This window comes from Numida meleagris, chromosome 17 (assembly GCF_002078875.1).
Source record: "Numida meleagris isolate 19003 breed g44 Domestic line chromosome 17, NumMel1.0, whole genome shotgun sequence".
Taxonomy (NCBI): domain Eukaryota; kingdom Metazoa; phylum Chordata; class Aves; order Galliformes; family Numididae; genus Numida; species Numida meleagris.
The window spans coordinates 9,680,247-9,704,453 of NC_034425.1; the positions used below are offsets into that span (position 1 = coordinate 9,680,247).

Here is a 24,207-nt window from a genome sequence, read left to right on the forward strand (position 1 = left end):
GTCTTTTATGAAAGTTTGAGGTTTGGCAGGAGGATTTAGCCTGTTACAGAAAATCTATAACTTTCTATAGTAGCTCTACATGAGAAACGTACGCATCTTGATGCTTAAGAATGAAACTCAACTGAAGCTGAATGTGCTGTGAGGCCATAGTCAATCCTTGCAATGATGTTTTAAATGTTTGTCTAGAAATGCACTGAATGTGGTGAAGAATGATTTAATAGCAAAGGTGGACGAACTGACCTGTGAGAAGGATGTCCTACAAGGTGAATTAGAGGCTGTGAAACAAGCAAAGCAAAAGCTTGAAGAGAAGAATAAAGAACTGGAAGAGGAACTTAAAAAGTAAGCAGAATACTGTGGTTCTGAAAAAGAAAGCTGCATTAATATCCCCGTGGTATCTCTATTTATGTTGTGCTTTTTTTTTTTAGAGCTCGTGCAGAAGCAGAGGAAGCAAGACAGAAAGCTAAAGAGGATGATGATGTAGGTGTATGTGTGCATGTGTATTTTTGTATTGATAATTCACAACTGGACACAAGTCTGCATGCATTGAGAGAGTGCTGTCAAGCTTAATTGCTTAAGTGGTAAACTTCCTCCATGTTAAAATGGATCTAAAGAGCCCAAGTGAACTTAAATTCACTATCTCTATCTTTCCTCTCCTTCCTGAAGAACTGCTTTTATTCACATTTTATTAAATTAGAAAGCATGAGAGGAGAGGAAGGTATGGTAAAAAGCACTGGGTAAAATCGAGTTAGTTTTTACAAAGCCCCAAACAGTTTAGAATCTGGAATTGTGCCCCAAACTGACTCTTGTCTGAAGGCAGAGGCTGACTCTGCAAGGCCCTGCTGTGCTCCTTTGTTCATTCTGTGTTTGGTTTTTTGTGTTCAGAGTGATGTCCCCACCGCTCAGCGGAAGCGCTTTACTCGTGTTGAAATGGCTCGTGTTCTGATGGAAAGAAATCAGTATAAAGAGAGGCTGATGGAACTTCAGGAAGCTGTCCGATGGACTGAAATGATAAGGTAAAAGACACTTCACTCCTTGCATTTCACAAGCTTTTTTTTGTCTCCTTCCCTGTCCATGAGTTATTTTTTGAAGTTACTTGCATGTAATGGTTTGCCAGAATGGGATCTTGGTGAGACCTCTGAAAATGTATTACTTCACATTGATGTGAAATAAACACCCCTTGAGAAAAAAATGCATGTACTTGGAAATGGTTATAAACCTTCTATAATCATCAGTAATTTGGGGAGGGAAGTTACCATATGCACCTCTTGTGCATGCATCTTACAGGAGTAGGCTCAGTTATCAGCTGAGACATCAAAAAAGTAATACAGTCAGCCTTCAGATTGAGTATAATCCATGTATAAGATCTTGAATAGTGCAGGAGAAAACACAATTTTAAAATTGTGAGATTTATTGAATACTAACTAGTGAATTTGGTCTAGCTTGCATCTTGAATACTGAGTTATCCGGGGGGGGATGCCACCCCCCTGCGAGTCAGTTCCGTATCCAGTGGTGTCATTTGCTGCCGCCTGCTGGCCAGGTCCAGTGATGACGTTCGATTTTTTAATTATTGTCCTTAATACCCATGAGCCATTCTAAGTCTGAGAGAGAAATATGTATTCCAAGCAGCTATGCTTTGCTTTTCCATATAGTTATTGCCTCCTACCTCTCATACCTCTGTTACTGGGCTTAAGGCTTCAGGAGCAATTGCCATCATTTCTTTACTATTGTGTCAAAAAGTAAAATTTTAAAATAAAAGGCACTGGTTAAAATACTAAGGCAGAAAAATTTGAAGTGTTCTTAATCTGTTTTCACTGTAAAATGTTGCGTGAATTTTCCATGCTGTTTACAGAGTACTTACTAGTTGTTTGTGATGCAAGTATGCGTTGCTTTTATCAGTGTTGTGCTTGTTAGAGGTGCTAGTTCGAAGAAATAGGCTTTGATACTTTCAATATCAGTTGTTCTATTCTTTAAAAGTAAGTTGCACGCTGTCTTGTTCCTTCCCTTTTTAAATTTTTATTAATGCTTACTCAGTAAACTTAAAATTTGTTTCTTGTAGAGCATCAAGAGAAAATCCAGCCATGCAAGAAAAGAAGAGATCAAGCATTTGGCAGTTGTAAGTATTGAAATACAGCTCACTAACAATAAACAAAAGACCCTAACCAATTAGCTGGCACACTTTTGTATGTTAGCTAATTGTCTTTCAGCAAATGGAGATGTCTAAATTGTTTTCCTCTTGTTACCTAGCATGCCAACTGGGTAAGACTGTTCTTGAAGACAAATACATCGTAAGCTGCATCATATAATGAATGGCTGTGCACTTTGTGAAGTTAAATGCCAAAGTGCTGTAACTTTTTTCGTAGCTGAATATGCACTAGAACTTGTTCTGAATTATTTTTTTATGATGAAAAATAGAAACTTGAGTAGCTTGTGTGGATTGCATTTATTTCAGCTTCCTTTTTCTCTATGAAGTGTGGTTTACTCTGTCAAATTTTCTTTTCTAACTTGAAGCTCTTTAGATCTGAAATGATGTTATTCACAACAAGATACCTGGCAAATAATCCTCTTGATCTTGTGGTTTGCTGAGAACTAATGTATTTCTCGCTCAGAGAGTGGTGGAAATTTTAGAATGCGCTGTGCATGAACTAACGTGCATTATAAAACTGTCTTCCAGCTGCTAAGTTCACATCCTAGTTTTCTAGAATTATTAATTCAAGGTCAAGATCCTATTATATTTAATGTACGAATGGACAGTAATTCTTCAAGAACTTCTATTGACATGAGTTTCTTTGCTTTGAAAGTATTTGAGTGTGTAGTGACTGCTGTGTCACTTCTAGTCCAGCTGGCTTGAGAAGGCTATCCTCTGTGGTGCTTTGCCTTCACAGTTAAGTCTGGATGCATCTTAACACACTTCTTATTTCTTCTATTCTAGTTTTAGCAGGCTCTTCAGTTCATCTAGCAATACAGCTAAGAAACCAGAACCTCCTGTCAACGTTAAATATAATGCTCCAACCTCACATATTACTCCGTCAGTCAAGAAAAGAAGCAGCACCTTATCTCAATTACCTAGTGACAAATCTAAAGCCTTTGAATTCCTCAGCGACGAGTAAGGCACCTTGGTTTTATAATGCTAGATATGATCTATCAAGTGTTTGTCCTTTTATGTTCTCTTGAGCTAAAAAAAAAAAAAAAAATTTGCTGCTAAGTGGACTGTAATGTTCTGAAGTGAATGTCGATACCTGGGTGATGAACGTGGCTGAGTTGCACAGCAGTGACTGATTGCTCTGGGTAGCCAGCAGCAGCGTTTTGTTTAGCAGATACCGCTGCATTCCATAAAAGTGCATTGAGTCACAGGAGGCAGCACTCAGTGCACTTCTATTCCCGAAGTATTACAGCTCAGTAATAACTACACTGATACTTTTAGTTTAAGTTCAGTACGAAATACGACGTGTTAAGCTAACTGGCTTCTATTTTTTTTTAAATCCTGTGCTTCTTTTTGGCAGTACATATTTTTGGCTTACAACTTCACGACTTCAGTGACTGTGTAACCCATGCAGTTAATTTTTCTGTAAGGGGGGTACTGTACTGACAGTAGTCTTTCTGTTTTGCCTATCTTTCACAGGTTCCTTAAAAATAGCCCACAGGAAACCTGGTGTTATACAGATGAGTTTGACAGCTTCAGTGATACACAGAATTTTAAAGAGCATAAATAACAGGTTCTTTAATAATGATTCTTCCCTAGAACTGAAGCCAGTTTAGCCTCACGCAGAGAGCAGAAAAGAGAACAGTATCGCCAAGTGAAAGCCCATGTCCAGAAGGAGGATGGTAGAGTGCAAGCATTTGGCTGGAGTCTACCTCAAAAGTACAAACAGGTATTTGCTTATTTTCAAACGTAATGGTAATAATTCCATCTTTCGTGAAATTCTAACAGGACAGGGAACTGCATTATTTCACAACTGAGCTGATTCTAGCACTTTTGTTTTACTCTTACTTTGACATTGAAGGCAGCCTTTCTGAAGAAAACCACAAAGCAAAATTCTTAGGCATATTTAACAAAATTAGTCAACTGATTCTGAAAGCTGTAAGCATCTTTGAATGTCTGTTTTTTTGCCTAGGTGGCAAATGGTGGCCAAGGAGACAATAAGATGAAAAACTTACCCGTACCTGTTTACCTGAGACCTTTAGATGAGAAGGATACCTCTATGAAGGTAGAATGTTTGGAGCTGTTTACAGAGACCGTATTTTAGACAGCCGATAGCATGATTCTTTTTTTTGTAATTTTGATTTTCTTTCTGTAATGAAGTTGTAAATAACTTCTGCAAGTTTTACAGGTTGTAATAAAGCTCAAGTGAATCAGAAGTCAAGCTTCAGTAGAAACATATAGGTGACTTCAACATTAATGAATTCCTTAAACTGGAGTGCAGAAAGATCATAATTTTGATATTGGTGTACTTTACAACGTGTCTTTTTTATTAGTTTAAGATAAATGAAATCTTTTTCTTCCAAGCTGTGGTGTGCTGTGGGAGTAAACCGGTCAGGAGGGAAGACACGGGATGGCGGCTCTGTGGTCGGTGCCAGCGTATTTTACAATGATGTGGCTGCTACAGATGCAGATGGTAACAAGCAGCGCACAGGATCTCAAAGTAGCTTAGACAGACTAGACCAGGAGCTCAAGGTAAGGTCGCTATATGGGATGGTGAAAAGCTTGGATAGTTAAATACCTTTACCATTTATCTGTAGCTTAAATCTGATTACCAAATACATTATTAGTGGCAATGGTTTTTCTCTGGAAGTCGTCAATGCAAAGTACTTATGACATCAGAAAAAAAACCCTAAAGTACTTTAAGTCTTTTCCGTGTCCCAGCTTGTTAAGTCTCAGGAGCCAGGCCATTTTATAACAAAACAATGTGCTCCTTATGCTAGAAGAGCTGCCTGCTTTGAGGGGAAGGAAAAAAATTAAGGTGTCTGTGCCATCGCTTAAAAATGTTAGTCTCCATGTGTTCATGAACTTGAACAGAAATCTTACTGAGGGCGTAAAAACAAAGGCTTAACTTCGGCTTGAATTGCATTGCAACATTGCAGGCTGTGGTGATGAGTGTGGTAGCTGGCACGTTAATTACTTTGTATTATATATTTTTGGCTGTATAATTATGCAGTTAAAACTATTTTCTATTGTTTCTACGCGAGTATGAAATATGAGGGTTTTTAATATTCTCTGTGGGTTTGGAGCAAGTAAATAATTTTACAGTGACATTAAAGCTATGTAAGCATGTGATGAGTTAAGTGATCAATTACAGAAATATATTTAAGATCAGTGGCAGTGCTTCTATTCTTCTCCTTCTTCCTCTTGTCGTTCACTTCTGCTCTGCTTTATTCTCTTTCAGGACCAGCAGAAGGAGCTGAAACATCAGGAAGATTTATCCAGTCTAGTCTGGATCTGTACTAGCACACATTCTGCAACAAAAGTTATCATTATTGATGCTAATCAACCAGGAAATATTCTGGACAGTTTCATTGTTTGTAATTCTCACGTGCTTTGTATTGCTAGTGTACCAGGTAATGACTTAATAAGCAAGAACATCTTGAAGTGTCTTGTTCAGATTTTCTTAAGCAATGATAAAATCTAAGATCAGTGTGATAAAATGATTCTGTAGCATAGCATTAAGAAATGTTTAGCTTGAGGGAAATCTATTTTTTGTTCCACTGTTCAGTTGGCTTTTGATATGAATTAACTAAAAGGTAACGAGATCTCAATGACTAAAGAGACTTTTTTTTGTCTGCTGTATTATAAATGTGCAGAAGTGCCATTGTTTTACAGAACTGTGGACATGGTGAAGGAAAAATACATTGACTTTTTATACTTGCTTAAGTAGTAAACCTTGGAACTACCTGTAGAGGGAATCTTTGTTATATTGAGGGTGTATGTCAAGCGTGTACTGAGGGCAGTGTCATAGGAAGATATGATTTTGGAAAAGAACCAATTGTGCTTCAGGGTTTCTTGTAAAAGCCTTTGGTACTAGTTTCAGTGAAGTAGTATTGTTTAATAGACTCAGAAGAAAATTCTTCCCAAGGAAGATTTGAGCAAGAGTGATATTTTGATATTGTCAAAATGATAAAGCTCAAAAGAGGGAGTAGTTTCAGATATTTTGGAAAGTTATGAGAAATAAGTGGCCATGAAACTGGTAAGTGAGGAAAATAACTTGGAATAAGTTCTTGAAGGTAAGCTTCGATGTTTCAAGTTCTGCTACATTGAAGCTGTATGTAATCTGTAAAATCAAAAGAGCATTAAAAATAGTTTCTTGACATTTATAGCATTTCACTGTTTTAAGACTTAAAAGTATTTGAAAGGATTTGAAGACAGAAAAGAAGCTGCTTTTTTTCTAGTACAAAGGATGTTTTGGAGTTAAATTATCAATAGAGATATTTTATATATATATAAAATATGTCTTTTAGATGTTTTATATATATAATATAGATAAAATTTATAATAGAGATCTATTATAGATGCAGGTAACCCTGCACGTAAGTATCTGCCATGAAATTTAATTTGTTTGAAATAGAAATAAAGGAGTTGGAGAACTCTGCAAATTGAAATGTGGCCTATGACTTTCAGGTATCAGCATATGTAGATGCTGCTTTTGCTTTTTGAACAAATTTATTCAGTGATAGCATCTTTAGTGTCTGATCGTGTTAAAAAATTATTTTGTAGGTGGGTACGCTCCATAAATCTCACGTGTTAGACAGTTCCTTCAGTGTGAAAGCTTAGAGTGTTACTAGATGCAGAAGTGAATGACCGTTATGCCCCTGGAAACAGGCAATTTCAATCTCTTTCAGGGGCAAGGGAAACAGACTATCCTGCAGGAGAGGAAGGATCTCAAGAAGCGGATCCCAATCAAGTGGACAAGTCGTCTCTGTGTGGAAGTATGACTAGCAACAGCTCTGCAGAAACTGATAGCATGCTGGGAGGAATAACAGTGGTTGGCTGTACTGCAGAGGGTGTTACAGGAGCACCTGTAGCTCATAATGCAAATGGTGCCTCACCAGTGGCAGATAAACAGTCAGGTATGAAAATCTTACGAGTGCGCTAGGGATGTTCCTGATGTAGCTGAGAAAGTGAATGGGGCAGGTGTTTAATAAGTTGCCTTCAAAAGGTGGTGTAAAACAAGTAGTCTGTGGGAAATGGCTTATAAATCTGACATGCTGGCATTGTATAATTGCAGCTGAAAACTTCATGGAAGTGCTGTCAACTGGGTTTAGGAAGTTGCTTCTTTCAAATCCCTTTCAATGAAGTTAGTCTTTTGTATGGTCTGAAGAGAAATGTTACGTTATCTATTATTTAAAATGCTGATCTCCTCTTGACAAATGGTTAGAGAAGATGTGGATGTTTACTTTATCCTGTAAGGTGTCAATACAGATTTAAGCGAAGCTGCTTAAGGTGCAGAAGCACCTTCGCTGTTTCTGATCTTTCTTTTTTTAGCTGAGATAGCCAGACTGTGACTGTCTGGTTCACATGAATGCATCACATTCTGGCTGGTTTATATTGTTGGGAATTCTCTTGCTGTTTTTAGTTTTTTCAAGTCTTTTGTTCCACAGATATTGCAAATGAAAGTAATTCAGTAGATGACAACATTCCAACTGCAGAAGAGGCGACAGAAGCAACAGAAGTCAGTGCAGGGACAGAAGATGTGACTGATATTGGGCAAACTGGAGTCTATACAGAGCACGTCTTTACAGATCCTCTGGGAGTGCAGAACACGGAGGCATCTCCAGTGTACCAGCCTGGGTACGTAATTGGAGTCATAACTCTTGAAATGTATTTGGTAAGAAAAACATTTTCAGAAACACACAGGGACAAAAGTTCTAGTTGGTTCTCTTGCAAAGGACGTTTATGTAAGTAATTTTGATACAAGGCATTATATGCTTTGCATACATGAGGTGATCATCTCTATACAGTGTCTCTTATCTGTGAATCATATGACATGAGTACGGACACCTCCAGAATGCTGTAGTGACTGCCCACCAGTTTGTCACTAAGTCAGCTTACAGACTTAACATGAATAGCAGTGATCTAGAAATGCCTGCTCAAATGTCCTGTTTCCCTTTCTCCTGACCAACTAGTTGTTCAAATGTATGTTTTCTTTCTCAGAATAATCAGTGAGTTAGTTACAGGAGTGGAGAACAAACTTGAAAGTAAACAATATTTCAAATGATTGCATGTTTGAAATCTTCATTCTCCTCGTGCAGGTGGGCATTGCAGTCGTTTGATAAGTGTTTTTCTTATGTGCCTGGGATGTTGTGACCCTACCATTCCACAGAGATACCAGTAAGGTTGTCAGGGTTGAATACCCACTTGGGAAAAAAAATGTTACATTTTTGTTTGTATCATTAATGTATATTATGTACAGTTACTGTTTCTTAAAGATTGTATGTACTTCAAAAGCAAGTGTGGATGCCAACAGGAACAAAGTGAATACGTGTGTTACCTCTGTTACTCTGAGTAAGCCACACTCTTTATTCAACACATTTAAACTGTCTTTTAGCACTGAGTCAGAGCTATATAAAGATGTTGCAGTTTTGCCAAATGAGCAAGATCTAGTGAGAGAAGAAGCACAGAAAATGAGTAGCCTTTTACCGACAATGTGGCTTGGAACACAGAATGGATGGTAAGAAAATGTTAATCTTAACTTTATTTGGAAAACTTTAAACTTGCTTCTTGGACCTACGGGCTAATAGCTGTCTCGAGTCAAAACTAAGTGCACAAAATTTTTTGAGAGCCTAAGCCTTATACACTTCATTTAAGCATTACAGAATTCCAAGTAAGCGTTGCAAGTGACATTGCAAGCTCTTTTTGGCAGATCCTTTTCCGCAGCTGAATGTTTAGTAGTGAAAGTAATTATGGTTGATAATTCTGCAGCATTCAATATCATGCTAGAAAATATTTCTTTTTACTACAGATGTAGGTACAAAGGGCTTTGTAATGTTTTAGATATCTGAAAAATTGTTCTGTCTGCTCACATAGTTCTTTGTTTTTATGTAGTTTTCAGTGGAAGATGAAAACCTGTTTTTCCTTTACCTGTGGATTTCAGTTACATAGTTCTTGCCTGTTTTTTTTCCTCCTGCCTGGTTGATCTTTCATAGTGCTTTTAATCCTTCCTGATTTGTCTTTGCAGCCTTTATGTTCATTCGTCAGTGGCTCACTGGAGGAAATGTATTCATGCCATTAAACTTAAAGATTCTATTCTCAGTATTGTGTAAGTCTTGAAAGAATGTCATGTAAATCACAATGAACTTCTGTTAAAATACTTAGTTTTATATTTCTTACTTCAGATATTGTGAATGTCAGTTCCTGTAAGTGAATGCATATTCTTTGAGGGGCAGTGCAAAACATTTGGGGAGTGAGAAAAGTAAAAGGAATCTTGTATATATGGAAAATGCTATAGATCAGCTGAGTTCCTTTGTGGCTGTGTACTCAAAACAGTTACAGAATGTTATCCTCAAGGTTTCCTCTGGACACCGTAGCTACATGTTTTAAACGATCTGAACTGAATTTTGAGTCGCTAATTACTATGCCTTCTCTTGAGCTAGAAACCAAAGCACTAGGGCTAATGCAAGTATAAGTAGTATACTGAAATTTAAAGTATTTATACTTCAAACCTACATTTTGAGAAATGCAATCTAATGGTGTATATTCTTGTACCTCCTTTCTTTTACCAGACATGTGAAAGGAATAGTATTAGTTGCACTAGCTGATGGAACACTAGCAATATTTCACCGAGGAGTTGGTAAGCATTCCATTGGGTCTTGAAACAGTGAAGTTATAATAGTACTTCTGAAGTAAATGTGCCATTTATAGAATTTTAAAAATGCACTCCTAATGACCATCCTACAGACTTCTTCTTTTGCAATCTCAGATACTTGCACTTTTTTAATACTTAAGTTCAGGGAAGCTTTAAATGCATCTGTTAGGAATCCCTTATTACTTCTTGCTCTGAGACACCCAGGTTCTTATATTTGAAATCACGGCCACGTATTCTGACTGAAGTTCTTTAAGGTCCTTAAAGGCATACAGAGCGAGTGAAGCACTGAACGTGCTGTATGAACTGTGTGAGCCTCTGGCCCCCCTGTATTTGTCTGCACCTCTGTGCATCCTCTACTCCCATAGAGATTTTCTTTCCATGAACTGCTAAACTAAATTGTGATGTCTTCTAGCCTGTCTTCAAGAGTGTACTGTTCTTGTTTAACTGTAGTAGTGTTTCTCAGCAACATTAAGGATATAAAAAAAAAGGAATTCCAGTCAGTGATGTAACTAGAGAAATTTGGTCATGCTGAGATTCAAGTTAGATTTTGGTTGGATCTGTCTGTACCTTCACAGCACCATAATGGCATTTTTTATGAATTACTTGACTGTCTCTTAAGAGTTACTCTTTTCAGTGTTATGGTACCTTTATAGTTACAACTATTAAATGTCAAGTTTTCCCATTCTGTGTTGCTGTTAGTACATCATGTCATACTTGCAGGGTTTTTTGTGGTGTTATTTGGAAATTAGGTGTGCTACAGAACTTTTCCACCTTCAATCTTTAGTCATGAAAAAGACACCATGTTGTCCCAAAGTGCTTTGCTTGTTCCATTCCTGACTGATAAGATGCAGAGAAGTCTTCAGAACCATTTGTACTAGCAAAAATCTCAAGATGGATGGCGTTATTTGAATATATTTCAGGTTTTCTGTCAAAGTGATGGAAAGATTTCATGGTCATCTATTTTTCTTTTTAATGGAAGCATAAGACTTCTCTATCTATATGTAACGTTAGCTACAAGTGTCCTAAATGCACAATGCAGGAGAATCAAGCACACTGAGTTGTGTTAAATTGGCCAGTTTTCTGATGTTAGTCTCTTTTTGATTATAGGCCTGCAGTGAGATCTTTCCTCTTTTCTCCCCCCCTCCTCTTTTTAAGGCTTTTTTAGTCCTCTATAGAGCTGTAGTCCTCTGGTTCTTTCAGCTTTTGTTAAGGCTTTCTTCTTTCAGGTAGTCCTTTTGTCTTTATGTGGCCAAAAAAAAAGTTGCCCCGTCAGCCCTTCTGGCTGCCTGTTTCTTGGTTCTTTTTATAAAGCAATGTAAGTGTTACTAATGACCTTTGAGGAAAATGTGGGCTTATTCTGACTCCCACAGAATTTTTTGCACTGTTCTGGTTCGTTGCTGGAATTCCTTCTTACCATAGGAAGAGAAAAAGGAGTATAGGTATCTGCACTAACAGCAGAAAGCTCGTTGATAGTCTGCTTTGATCGCTGTCTGTTCTTCATGTTTGTCCTTTCCAGTAGTTGTCTTTTGCTCTGTTATTAATCTTAGAAATTGTGTGTGGCCAAGTCCTTCAGTGAAAATTTTGTAAGCATCTCTGTAGAATTTCTGACCAAACCACTCTGGGACGGGCTCTGTTCTGCAGCCTCTGGAATAAGGACCTATAGGGGAATGTCTTAAGAGTAACTGGAATTCATCTGTTGGCTTCTCTCTGCTGACTCCCAGTTCATTTGTTTGTTTTCCTTGTGTAGTTGAAATTGCTCCTCTTGGTGTTTAGGAGAATTAAGAGGTTGCATAGCACTGATGGAAATACTGGAAAAGATGCATCTAGGATGAAGTTGTGATGTTTCCTACTTTTAAATTCCAGTGGTTTATAATCCCGTAGAGTATCTCACGGAAACATCGGAGTGATCTCTGCATTAGCTTAGTCTACAGTAGAACTCTACTTGGTGTTGAGTGATGAACTTTAGTATGATTTCCAGTAGATATCAGGTGCACTCTAAGATCTAACACGTGTTAAAAAAAAAAAAAAGTCTTGATGCACTGGCCAACACTTCTATGCTCAGTCAAGCAGCAAGTGCCTAGCACTGTGTGGGTAGTTGCTTCTTATGTATACTGATGCCTGTCCAAGTAAAGCATTTAACACTAGGTAACTTTCTGTTTTTACAAATGTTTTGACATGTTTGGAACATGAGTCATAGTACAACCTTATATAAAAACAAAGTAGCATTTGGGATGTTGGGAGTTCATACAAGTAACTGCTGTTTTTTAATGTGGAGCCTACCCATGCATTTGTATTGACTTATCCAGATCATTACAGTGCTTTTAAAAAATGAAACTATTCTTAAGGTATTAACCTGTGCTTTTAAGTTACTTTTAAACTGATAGGAACCTATGCTTTGTTTTTTTTTTTCTTATTTTGCTTCTGTTTTTAAAGATGGTCAGTGGGATTTGACAAACTATCACCTCTTAGACCTGGGCCGGCCGCATCATTCTATAAGATGCATGACAGTGGTACATGACAAAGTCTGGTGTGGCTACAGGAACAAAATCTATGTTGTTCAACCAAAGGCCATGAAAATAGAGGCAAGTTAAAATGGTGTTTAAAATAATTAAATGTTTTGTCTTAATGCCATCTCATGTTACAGCAAACTCCTGAGTAACTCTGGAGAGCAGTTATTTGTTCATCGGCATGTAAATAGGCAGACAGATTTGTTTTAGGGAGTACTTCTTAATTTTCCAAAGATATTATGATTCTGAAGGAATTTAAGGCAGTTCTCATTTGTCAAAACTGATTATTCTGGGGTTTAGTTCTCTACTTCATCCTGGCCAGAAACTAGTAAGTGTCCTTTTAGGTCTTTGTAGAGCTTGCAATGCTAGATCCTAGCTCATTCTTTACATTTATGCATGTTTACTTATTCATTATGTTCTCCACCCACCCCTAACCTTCTCCAGAATCTCTCTCTGCATACTTTAGAGGTTTGTAAGTGCTAATCTTGAATGTATTTTCCCTCCAGTTACAGAGTGCTATGTTTATGCAAGGTGTGTAAGCTGGTTTCTGCAGTGTTCTGTGCATACAAGTACATGAAGAGCCTATGGTCTCTGAAAGCTCTTAGCGATATTAATACTTCAGCTTCTTGTACTTGGTCTGAGACATGGATCAGACTTCGGGAGGGTGACCACTCAGCTCTTTTGAAAATATTAAGTGCCCAATTCATAATCTGTTTGTGAAGATGACTGAGTATGCAAGGAAACCTGTAAGAATTTATACAATAGTGAACTGTTTTGCTGGATAGTGTGTATTCTGCAGGAGTGAGTTTGTATGCAAGAGCAAGGCTTGACAGAACTGGGAAGAAAAACACCTTTGGGGCATGTGGATGTTCTGCAGTGACTAGAAGACCCCGCACTGAAGAGGCTCCAGGCTAAAACAGAAATCGCAGTAGGCTGGGGAAGTTACATAAATGAGGATGCAGCAGGAAACTATGGCTTTGAGATCACGCTTCAGGGCAGGCCATCAGCCTTTTTACTGTTTATCAGCATTATATGGTAATAGTAACTAAGCCAAGCACTGAGTGTCTGCTGGTGATCTTACAAATCAGGGGATAGTAGATGACTTAAGGAAACTGCCAGTATTGACCATGTAAGAGTAGCACAGGAGTCCTTTGTACTCTTTTATTCATCTTCTAATTCCACATCCAATCTTTTATAGAAGTCATTTGATGCACACCCAAGAAGAGAAAGCCAAGTGAGACAGCTGGCATGGGTGGGTGATGGGGTATGGGTGTCGATTCGTTTGGACTCTACCCTGCGTCTCTATCATGCACACACGTATCAGCACCTGCAAGATGTGGACATTGAACCTTATGTAAGCAAAATGTTAGGTAAGTTGATAAGAAAAACTGTACCTTACTTATACCTCTTGCTGTCTGGGGCTTTCTTTTCCTGTTGTGAGTCAGGCAATTCTCATTTCAAACGAAGTTGAAGGGTGGGTGGAATGCTAGTCAAATCCTGCTGTATGTGAAAATTTGGTTCTCCAAATAGAAGCCTAAGTTAATCTGTATCTGGTACAGTCTGATCTTATCAGGTGTCTGAGTGGTCCCTTAAAACTCAGAACTAATGAGGAAGATGATGTTTGGGCAGGAATAACAGACACAGTAAAATCTTTACTGCTAGAATGATGCCTTTTTGAGTGGGAAGAACCCATTACTTTCCTGCAAAATTTGCCCTTTTTTTCCCAAGAAAATACAAATGCAAAATAGCAAGTTCTTACTGCTGTCAAAGCTAATAAGCTTCCTGAATTTTTCTGTGTTTATGGAAGAGTAGTTTGACCACCTACGTAACCAGAAAAGGTAATTGGTCCATTAGAAATCCTCACAATTAACTATTGTGCCGTTGGTGTAAAGGAGGGCAGCGTAGCCCACATTCCCCTTTTTCTGACAGCTTTCTTCTGTTCCCTTTATAGTTCTAATGATAGCCTCTGAAACTTCTTCACTTGTAGAAGAAACAGTACCCTTTATTTTAATGGGCAAGAAACTGTTATTTCACAGTTGCGAATTTGACATTTTTTGTTTGAAAGAGTGCCGTGGTGCTGCAAGCCCCAGAATAACTTATTGTGCCACATTATGGAGCTGTTGTGTTTTTTGTGCTTTTTCCCAGTACATGTTAGTCTCTTTCTATATGGATTCACAATTTAACAGACGTTTGAGCATTTTATTTTGCCTTTACAACTTGATTGTGCTCCTCTCCTTGCTTGTTTGAGGTGGGAGGGAATTACTTTTCTGCATGAGTTGAGACCTGAAGTTAAGAATCTCTGTTATGGAAGTAAAGTTATTCTTGCTCATAATTTTTGATGAAAAGCATCTTTTGTTTTTAGGTACTGGTAAACTGGGATTCTCATTTGTGAGAATCACAGCTCTTATGGTGTCTTGTAATCGTTTATGGGTAGGAACAGGAAATGGTGTCATCATCTCCATTCCATTAACAGAAAGTAAGTAAAATATAAATGAATAGCTGCTATTCAATATGCTGTAGATGCAAAAAAAAAAAGTACTGAAGGTCATTCAGATGCTTGCTATTGGATAGAAAACTTTATTGACAGGTCTGAATCTTTCAGGTTTGTAACAGATTAGGTGCTAAACATTGTAGAGGCCCAAGCTATGTCCATGGTGACAAATCTCTGAGCAAAAAAAAACCAACCATCTCCAAAGCATCTTGCACTTCGATTTGAGCAGAGTTGCTCTGGCTTGAATTTAAAAGGCAACCTTGCATCCTTAGAGGTGTTAGGAGTAGTAGCAGTATTCATAGAGGCTTATTTGCATGAAAGAGATTTTTCTAACTAATGATGTGATTGCCATGTGATCACCAGAGTAGATTTTTCTATTTGATTTGAGCAAGTTGGTATTGTTGCTAGCAAATTCAGTCAGCTTTAGTTTTTGAGAATTCGTCACAAAGTTGGTATGGAAGACTGGAACAGCACAAGTACCAGTTGCTTTGAAGGACGCGGTCGAAGATCTGGGAGTTCTAAACAATTTCTATAAGTAGAACACAAACTTCTAGGTAAAACTCCAATACTGTAAACCCAGGTATCTGCTTAATAACTGATGGATTGAACTGTTGGAACTACTGAAACTGCTTGGGGAAAGGAGAGGAAATATGGTTGAACCCTGGGAGAAGGCAGCAATCCTGCTCAAGGGCAGTCTGAACCTTACAGGATAAATTTGGGAAGATTCTCTGTATAAATTTGTTTTTTAAAGCAAGCAACAAAAATCAGTACTTGTGCTAATCATGAAATCATAATCTAATCATAAAAGACATGGACAGAAGTTTCAGAAGATAAAACACAGCACTTTGGCCTTAATGGTGCTGTGTTCTGAATAGAAACAGCGCGATCTGATGGGGGACATTTTAGGGTAACTTAATAGTAAAAGCTCTTCATGTTGTATCTGCATTGTTGAACAGCACATACATGCATTGTTTCTCATACTGTTCCATTGCATTGTCCATTCATTTGATAACTGTCTTTTTTTGCATTGCATGTGTACTAGGGAAAGACAGACTTTCTGTTGTTGATTTGAACTAGTTTAAATCATGCTTTCAGAAATTATAGCTCTTGCATCAAGCTTAATTTAACGTTTCCAAAGGAGTTTGTTCTAAAACACTAGTGAACATGGAAAAAAAAATCCCTTGGAAAGTTATTCAGAGTAATTTCAGTCTTGTTAGTCGTTCATGAATTGGAACAGCCGTTTGTGGATAGCATCACTGTGGGTTTGAGAACCCTTGTTCTAAATATTCATGGTTTTAAAAACAGTCACGTCCTCGCATAATCAATTGCATATCTCAGTTCCCTGGGTCTCATTAGCAGGGTACCTTCCAGATCTGCAGATGCTGTTTCAAAAGGGCACTTGAAATCATGAGTAGTTACGTATTTGGTAGTTTTCTGCCAAGGAAAGAGAGAAAGGGGAAACATTGCTAATGAATAATAAATTCTATAGCAATAAAGCACATGAAAGTGGCAGTGCTTCTGTGGTCCTTTTTATATTGAAACATCTATAAGAAGATGCTGTTCTTTGACTTTTTTATTGAATCTCCTGTAATCAGATATTTGCTGGTTCTTAGAAGCTAAAATTTAAGCTCTATCTTATCAAAAACCAAAATAAGAGTGGTGGGTTCTCATTAATCCTTCTCCTCTACTGTCATACCTATCTATTTCCCCTTTCCTCCTTTCTCACTGTAGCTGTAATCCTCCACCAGGGACGTTTACTGGGGCTGAGGGGTAAGTGCAGATCCTGAACAAAAATCTATTTTCAGGCTTCTAATAGCCACTTTGAGGCTGTTTACCACTCCCTATAGATCTACCCTCTGTATGTTCCTAAATGTTTTTCCACTTGCAGTTACTGCATTGCAGCAGTTTCGTTTGCTAAATGGCCACCAGTCTGCTCAGCAGTTTAGCATATCATCCTGTGTTGCAGCTGAACTTTCATACAGACTTTGTTTTTCTTTCAGCCAGTGTGATACCATATCTTATAACTCTGTCATTAATCCACATCATTTACTGTCTTGTTACAAATCACTGTTTCTTTCACTTCTTTGGTAGTCTGTAGAATGGAGATGGCTTGTATGTCTAGCATGAGTACTTCTGTTTTAATTGATTATGAAACTTCTCAAGAAAAACTAGAGGCAGAATGATAATAGGGTAGCTCCTTCATGCCCACAGGTGGCTATTTCTTGAGATTTTTTATACTTGCACGGGGGATACCCTATGATAAGTTGTAATGAAAACATAAGTTATATGTTGAAGTACATTGAATTTGCTTGTACTGAAGCACATTAGAAGTACTTATTTCCTACAGAAGATATAGTCCTTTCAAAAATTGTTTTTTTCCAAAAGTAGGATATTAAAATCTGTTTATGCTAGACTAATAAGAATCCTGCTCCATTTTCTAATGTACTTAAAATAACGAAGCATGCAATCTCTTTTTTTTCCAGCTCTGTCTTGAATTGGCATTGCTGCCCTCCTGTTTCATTTTTATCTGAGTTGGCTGTAGCTTTTAGATGGTACCATAAGGTTCCTTAACAAATAACCATTTCTGTAATTTGTATTTTCAAGTAGAAAACACTTGTTTTCTTCTTTTACAGCTAATAAAGCAGCCGCAGGCTCTGGAAACCGTCCAGGTAGTGTAATTCGTGTATATGGAGATGAGAACAGTGACAAAGTGACTCCAGGAACCTTCATACCATACTGTTCAATGGCACATGCACAGCTTTGCTTCCATGGGCACCGTGATGCTGTCAAATTCTTTGTCGCAGTACCTGGTGAGCTTTGTATTACCCTTCCTCAAATGAAGCTTTTGTTCTCTTTGCTTCTGAAGTGCAGCTTTTTAGCAAGTGTCTGAAATTGTATACTCAAAAACAGATTTATTACTTCTTGATTTGTGAGACTTTTCTGTTTCTTAGGTGCAGTGTCGTTTAAAGGTGGGGGGAAGGGCTTGGTGACAAAGAAGTGCTTTGCATCTGGGAAAAGGTGCTGCTGAATCTGAGTACTTGTCTGTTGAGGGGGTGGTCAAATGCTGCTAGGTGACTTAAGGTCTGATTTAAGAATCTGACTTGCTGCAAGAAGGAAGAACTACCAAGGGAGAAGCCCCCAGAGGAAAGAATTTTGGTTAAAAAAAGTGTAGAGTTTTCTAGAAGCTGTAGTACTGATGAAATTACCCTCTCAGCAATTGTGTATGCACTTGGTGCTGGAAGTAAATGACAGAAGTTTGCTTAATGGGCTGATGTGCTGAATCATTTCAGTTGTGTGTCTGAAAAAGTCCTTAAGTCTTTTTCAATGTCATTCTCTAGATCTGCCAGTGCTGTGAATTCTACCAAGAGGCATTTAATTCTGACTTGCATTGAACTGACCTGACTTTGTCTCTTTGGAGAGATGAAATCAGAGCACAGCTAGCTTTTTTCCTCTTGCTGAAGAGATGCTAGAATCCACAGCTGAGTGTATTAGGTGTTAGGTATGTCAGCCAGTGACCAAGTGCAGGTGGCATTACTGTGAGATGCGGCCTAAAAATGTGTTCTGTGTTTTTATATAGGTCAGGTTGTTTGCCCACAGAGTAGCGGTGGAACAGAGCTAACAAGTGACAAGCCAGCCCAAGAGTCCTTCAGCCAGGGTCCCTTAAAATCAATGTTGGTGATAAGTGGTGGCGAAGGATATATTGACTTCAGAATGGGTAAGAAATACTGAGCTGAAGATCCAGTTGTAAACTCTTCATGCTGAAAGAATCTCAAGGTCGTTAACCGTATCAAAACTTCCATTGTGACTGCAGAATGCATTTCTGTGGTCAGTTCTTGAGTGTTTACTAAGCAAGTATGTAGAAACATCTTTATTCTCATACATACATCTTCAATTTCCACTTCTCCTTCCAGTAAACCGTGACCTCTTAGAGAAACTGTGAAAACATCCATTTGAAACTGTGCATGGGAGTCATATATTCAATCTTATTTTGAAAGATGGAAACCTTCTGACTGAAGGTGCTGGAAAATGTCCTTAGTTAAATGACCTTTTATGGTCAGTTTTCATATTTAAGTATTAGATGAACAACATTCAAGCACAAATGTACTTGTGTTTAAGGAAAAAGGAAAGAGTAGTTCGCTGTTATCTTTAGATGCCCATCCCTCGAAACAAACAAAACCCATAAATGCCAGCCCAAATCCTGTCATCTCCAGTGCGAAGCAAGTTCCTGCTGGTAACCCCAGTGGAGTGCCACAGGACTGTGGCAATTCTTTGCCACATTGTAGTGTGGCACTAGAATTCTGTACTCATTCTAGGCAAGCTAGGTATAGCCGTGTACCAAACGTGCACTTTGCTGTCCTTGTAGCGTGATGCAAAGACATGTACTTAAAGCTTCAGAAGTACGACTGCATTAACTCGGCCATTACCACAACAGTGTAAGCTATCTGGTTCAAGAACAAGCTTGATCTATGCTATGTTTAGACTCCTCGCAGCTCCAAAGTAATCTAATGCGAAAATTAGCCAAATTGTGGCTTGAAACTGTCCTGAAGCTGTCAGTAAGCTCCCATTTAATCTGATTGAAGTGAGTTGTTCTGTACAAGACTGCCATGGAGTGATGCTTATCGCTGTCTGCATGTGGTTTTGTTAGTGGTTAGTCTGTCCCCTTTGATCCAAGTTGGCTCATGTCACAAGGAGTTTAGGCACAGTCATAAAACTGTTCTTCTCTTTTGAAGCAATTAAAAAAAAAATCCACAGTTAACATTCTTTTAGAGCTGAAGAATGTGACTGTCAGAATACTGGGATCTGAAACAACTATGCCACCAACTTTCTATTTGTAATGTATATATCCAAGTTTGTGAATATTCTCTTAGGAGTGTATGGCAGCTACTGTTTTTAGCAGTGTTCTAAATCTAGATGTAATTTCTTTAGCTCCATTTGGTGTTAATGTTTTCATTGTCTGCCTGAATCAAAGCTGTTGTTTTTCAGGTGATGAAGGTGGAGAATCTGAACTGCTTGGTGAAGCTCTACAACTTGAACCTTCCGTAGCCAAAGCTGAGAGGAGTCACCTAATAGTGTGGCAAGTAATGTATGGCAGTGAGTGAGCCTGTAGGATGCAGCTTGGAGACCTTAAACTAAAAAGAAAAGGAAAAAAAAAAAGCGCTTCTGCATGTTTTTTTATTTTGTGAGACCTGTTTCACTACATGATGTTGAAGCATTTCTTTGCTGTCTAACTTTTATCTTGCAAATCTGTCAGACCTTTAACTATACAGGAATTAGCTTGTGCTGTTTTACTGCACCTTTGTTACATGGAACAGTATAATGAAATCAGAACTTTCTCAAATCTGGTGTGCACACCGTAATAAGCAATCGAGACATTAGTTTTACTGTACCACAACAATCTAATGTAGTTCACTTCTTTGGTAATCGCACTTGAGTTTGGCTTTACTACAGCTGAGCTTCATTTCACTGTATAATGCATTGAGTAAAACAGCAAAGTTATTCCCAGAGTATTTAGGAAAAAAAATGGGCAAATTATAGGATTATCAGGGCTCATCCAAATATTCAGTGAGAGCTAAAGCGAATTGTTCCAACTTTTGTTTCCAAATCTTGGAAGTCTTGCTTACATCATGTATACAGATTAATTGGTTACTTTCATCAAAATTTCTGGGGGGAAAGAGGAGATTGTATAGAAGTGACAATATTTAAATAAAATGACATGTTTTCACTGTTGAACCTTAAAGTTTGAGAACTGCTGCCCTCAATCAGCAATTCAAACGTAGTGTTTTTCCCATCTCCCTGACACAGATACATGTGAACAACTCTGTTTCCAAAGGGTGTTCTTAGGATGATTTAAGTTTAAAAATAATCGTAGAATTCTTGAACAGGGGATACACCTCGATTTTATTTTTTTCTTGTCTTAACTCCTTATGTCCTAATCACTAGAATGATCTTCTCTGCCTAGCTGGTCAAACTCATGAGTCACTACATGTGTGAAGGTTAAAGACCTCAATTAGAGCATGAGAAAAGACTGAGAGTGTACAGGAAAAATGCATCCTGCCCAAGTGAGATTGTAAATGAACTTTAGTGCCAGCTGACAAGGTACAAAGTATTTTTTGTAGCTGCATACTCCCATTTAGTCCCACCCAAAATGTGTAGCAATGTTAGCAGGTAACACTAAGATTGAGTAAATTGTTGAAAGTCAGGAGACTCTAATATCAGGCTGACATTCTGTCTGCTCACCATCTATTTTTTTAACCATAAGTGTGAGTTGAAGACTGTCTTCCTTTTACATTGAATTTCCTACATTAGTATCAGACCTAACTTAAACTTCATGATTTCTGTTCTTCGGAATATTTTAAAACCCACATTTGCTCTTTCATTTGTTCTCTAGAAAGCAAAAGTTGGAGGGGCTTTAATTAACTTCCAGCATTTACCCCGAAAAGACTGCGACTAATCTGTGAGTGCTGAACAGTTTCAGAGAAGTTAATGTAGAAACACTTTTTAAAACTGCCTAAACATTTTTATGCAATAGGAGCAGTTCTGGTCTATCAGGCAAACATGTGTTTATATATTTTCTTAATTTTTTAAATGAACACATTTAGCTGAGGTCTATTGTGTAAATATATATTTAGGCAGCTTTTTCAAATGCATATCATAGCTGATAAACCAGAAAAACTCCATTCAGGTCTATTGGTTAGATTTATATGTATAAATACTTTTTAAGCAACATATTTTGTACGCAACTGTTCCTCTCGTAAATATGTATTTAGGACATGAACTATGTAGTAAAAATCCTTATTAAAGAAGTCTAATATCTTGGTAGTATTTTTCTCTTCAGAATGCCAAAAGTGACGAGAGCATGTTGTTCATAATTTGCTTTCCAAATTCATCTTTAAAGTCACTCTTAAACTACTTTGGCTTAATTGTAAAGTCTGGAGTAGGAATACAGAAAGTAAACTGACTTAACGCTCTTATAGAGGCCTATTTAAAAACTCACGTAGACATGTATGCTGAACTTGAAGCACTTCTGAATTAACTTAGGAAATTGGATGTCTAGGAAAAACACTGTCTAAACTCTTTTACAGTTGTGCAGAATCTTCACTGAGTGGTGCAGTTCCATTGCTTCTCTTGCCATCTTCCTAAATTTATTTTTCTCCAGTTTCCAAAGCTCGTACTCACTGCTTGGTTGTCACGTTCTCATGTTCTCAGAAGAAAAAAAAACGCACAATTCTGTTCCTTGGTTCCTGTATAGCGTTTTATTTGTAACTAACGATCTGTTTTCTCTGAACAGCTTGACTGCCTTTAAGTAGAGCAGTTTAATCTGGCAAGTGCGTACCCGGTCTCTTACCAAACGCATCCGGTCCACCGTGCCGTGTAGTCACCTCAGCAGGCCAACTTCTGCAGGTTTTCAGCAATGATTGTTTCTGTCCAAAAGTAGAATGGTTTTTGAAGAAAACAGTAGGTTAACTGTGTACCACTGTGGTGGATAAAAGGCATGTGCACTTCTCTGTATTTCTCATTTAAAAATGTTGTCCCCTGTCCTAAGGTACAGTAAAGAGTCCCTGTTCTCATCACAGTGCACTGGGATTTATAAACTCCCTGCCTGAGGTAATTTGAGTCAAGCAAAACCCCAGGCATTGAGGTGACATACACCCCTAGAAATAGTCTCCAGAATGTTTATGCATACACTCATGTGATTAAAGCATCATATAGGTAGGAGCCAATCTCTCGATAGCTACAGCTTGTTCATAGTTTGGAAACATTTCGAGCACAAAATATGCAGTGCAGTACTTGCCCGGGTAAGGGTGTTTGCATGGTAAAGGTGAAACGCGTTGTGTAAGCTGCTGCATCGTCCACTTCTTGTCAAGGTCTTCCTGCGTTGGATCAGATAGAGCTGGCAGAGCGTAGACACTTTATCATAGGCTGCCTTAGTAACAAACAAATGTTAAATCTGTTTTATTATACTAACTGTTCTAAAGAACGTGCGTCTTTTAAAATGCTGTGTAACTGACTATTTATTTCCATGTGAGTATTATAAAAGTTACCAAAGGATTAAACCTGACTTAGCACTCTTGTAAGGGACCCTGTCTCAGCAGGGTCTTGTGAAGGCCCTGCTCTGTAAAACAAGACACGGTAAACTCAAATACAGCTCTTTAAGGAAATGAAATGTTTTTTCTAACAGGGTTATGCCATATTGTAACAACCTATGTTGCACCTCAAAGCATTTTTCTATACACTAAATGCCTCTCCCGCCCTCTAACAAGATTAAGTTTCCTTTATTAGTTTTGTTGATGCACATTTCTCAATCTTTTAAACATATTTTAAACATTTTATGGTCTGTAATTTTTGAAAGTTTTGTCTGTTGAACACTTTACGCTGAATTTTACTTGCCTCTGTAATCCGAGATGGATACTACAGCGTTAAACTTGCTGTCTGTTAAAAGTTGAGGCTTCTTTTCTGTGAGCAGAAAAGCTCATATAGCAGTGTAGTTATTTCAGTATTTATTTCTATTATTGAATCCATGGGGTTCAGAATGTAACTTTGTACATGAAATATATATATAAATATGTATATGAAACATGCATCGGGTTGGTGTTTTCTTTGTGGTCTTGTGTCTTGGGGCTTTCCTGCAAGTCATTTGCCTTGTTGCCTCTCCAGAGCAGAAGCACAGACCAGTTTCCCTCTTCTCGGTGTTGATTCTCAGTGCGTCCGTTCACAGGGATCTCATTGCACTGTGCTGACAGTGCGTGTGTATTAAATAGGAAGAAGCGTCATCCACCTTCACTCTGGAAAGGTTGAAGCTCATTTCTCCCAGCCCTGCCATGCATGTAGGTAAGTAACTTGATTCTTCAGATTTTTCTGCGATGGATTATTATCCCAAACTGAGGGATTGTTTTTGCCATCCATTCCCTTTCTCTTTCCTCGTGTCTATATGAAAGCTCCTTGAGCAACACAGTCTGTAGATGTTATTTAGAATTATGGTCATCTTTGTGCCCCTTAATTCTGCTGTAGTACACTACTTGGAAGGGTCTTTTTGGCCATGCTCTGGGTTCAGAACTCAGTGCAGTCTTGTGTGGTTGTAGTTAACTTCTGTGAAGAGCACTGAGGTGACAAGCCCAGCTCTAAGAAGAGCGGTTCCCGTGCCTTTTGGAACACCTGAGCGTGGTGTGGTGGGGATGGTTTATCATCTGCTTGTGGTTCTAAATGGCATGAATCCGCTCAGGACTCAGAACCATTTGTTGTATTTAAACACAAGGTGGTGCTCTAAGAACCTACAGACAACGTGGAGGCTTGGGGAGAGAAATCATGGTGCTGGAGGCCGCCCTGCTCCCTGCCTCTGTCAGCAGGCAAGTCTCAGGTTTCCTCTAGCAACTCTTCAGGGTGACGTCCTTGTGTCAGCAGTTGAAGAAAAGGATAA

The 24,207-nt window shown here is 38.2% G+C and overlaps 1 protein-coding gene across 5 annotated transcripts in view; it reads left to right on the forward strand.

Annotated features, from left to right (window-relative positions):
- SPAG9 (sperm associated antigen 9) overlaps nucleotides 1-23,369 on the forward strand; it is a gene marked incomplete at its 5' end in the record, with an annotated part of 53,486 nt that extends 30,117 nt beyond the window's left edge. For 2 of the 5 annotated variants that reach the window (XM_021414549.1, XM_021414550.1), the window contains 21 exon segments: nucleotides 187-339; nucleotides 426-477; nucleotides 883-1,013; nucleotides 2,057-2,113; nucleotides 2,930-3,103; nucleotides 3,740-3,869; nucleotides 4,113-4,205; nucleotides 4,505-4,672; nucleotides 5,382-5,553; nucleotides 6,832-7,059; nucleotides 7,591-7,780; nucleotides 8,538-8,660; nucleotides 9,168-9,248; nucleotides 9,712-9,779; nucleotides 12,228-12,376; nucleotides 13,500-13,671; nucleotides 14,664-14,777; nucleotides 16,524-16,562; nucleotides 17,426-17,602; nucleotides 18,370-18,507; nucleotides 19,776-23,369. In XM_021414549.1, coding sequence (XP_021270224.1) covers nucleotides 187-339; nucleotides 426-477; nucleotides 883-1,013; nucleotides 2,057-2,113; nucleotides 2,930-3,103; nucleotides 3,740-3,869; nucleotides 4,113-4,205; nucleotides 4,505-4,672; nucleotides 5,382-5,553; nucleotides 6,832-7,059; nucleotides 7,591-7,780; nucleotides 8,538-8,660; nucleotides 9,168-9,248; nucleotides 9,712-9,779; nucleotides 12,228-12,376; nucleotides 13,500-13,671; nucleotides 14,664-14,777; nucleotides 16,524-16,562; nucleotides 17,426-17,602; nucleotides 18,370-18,507; nucleotides 19,776-19,891 — 2,725 coding nt within the window. 5 annotated transcript variants of the gene reach the window in all.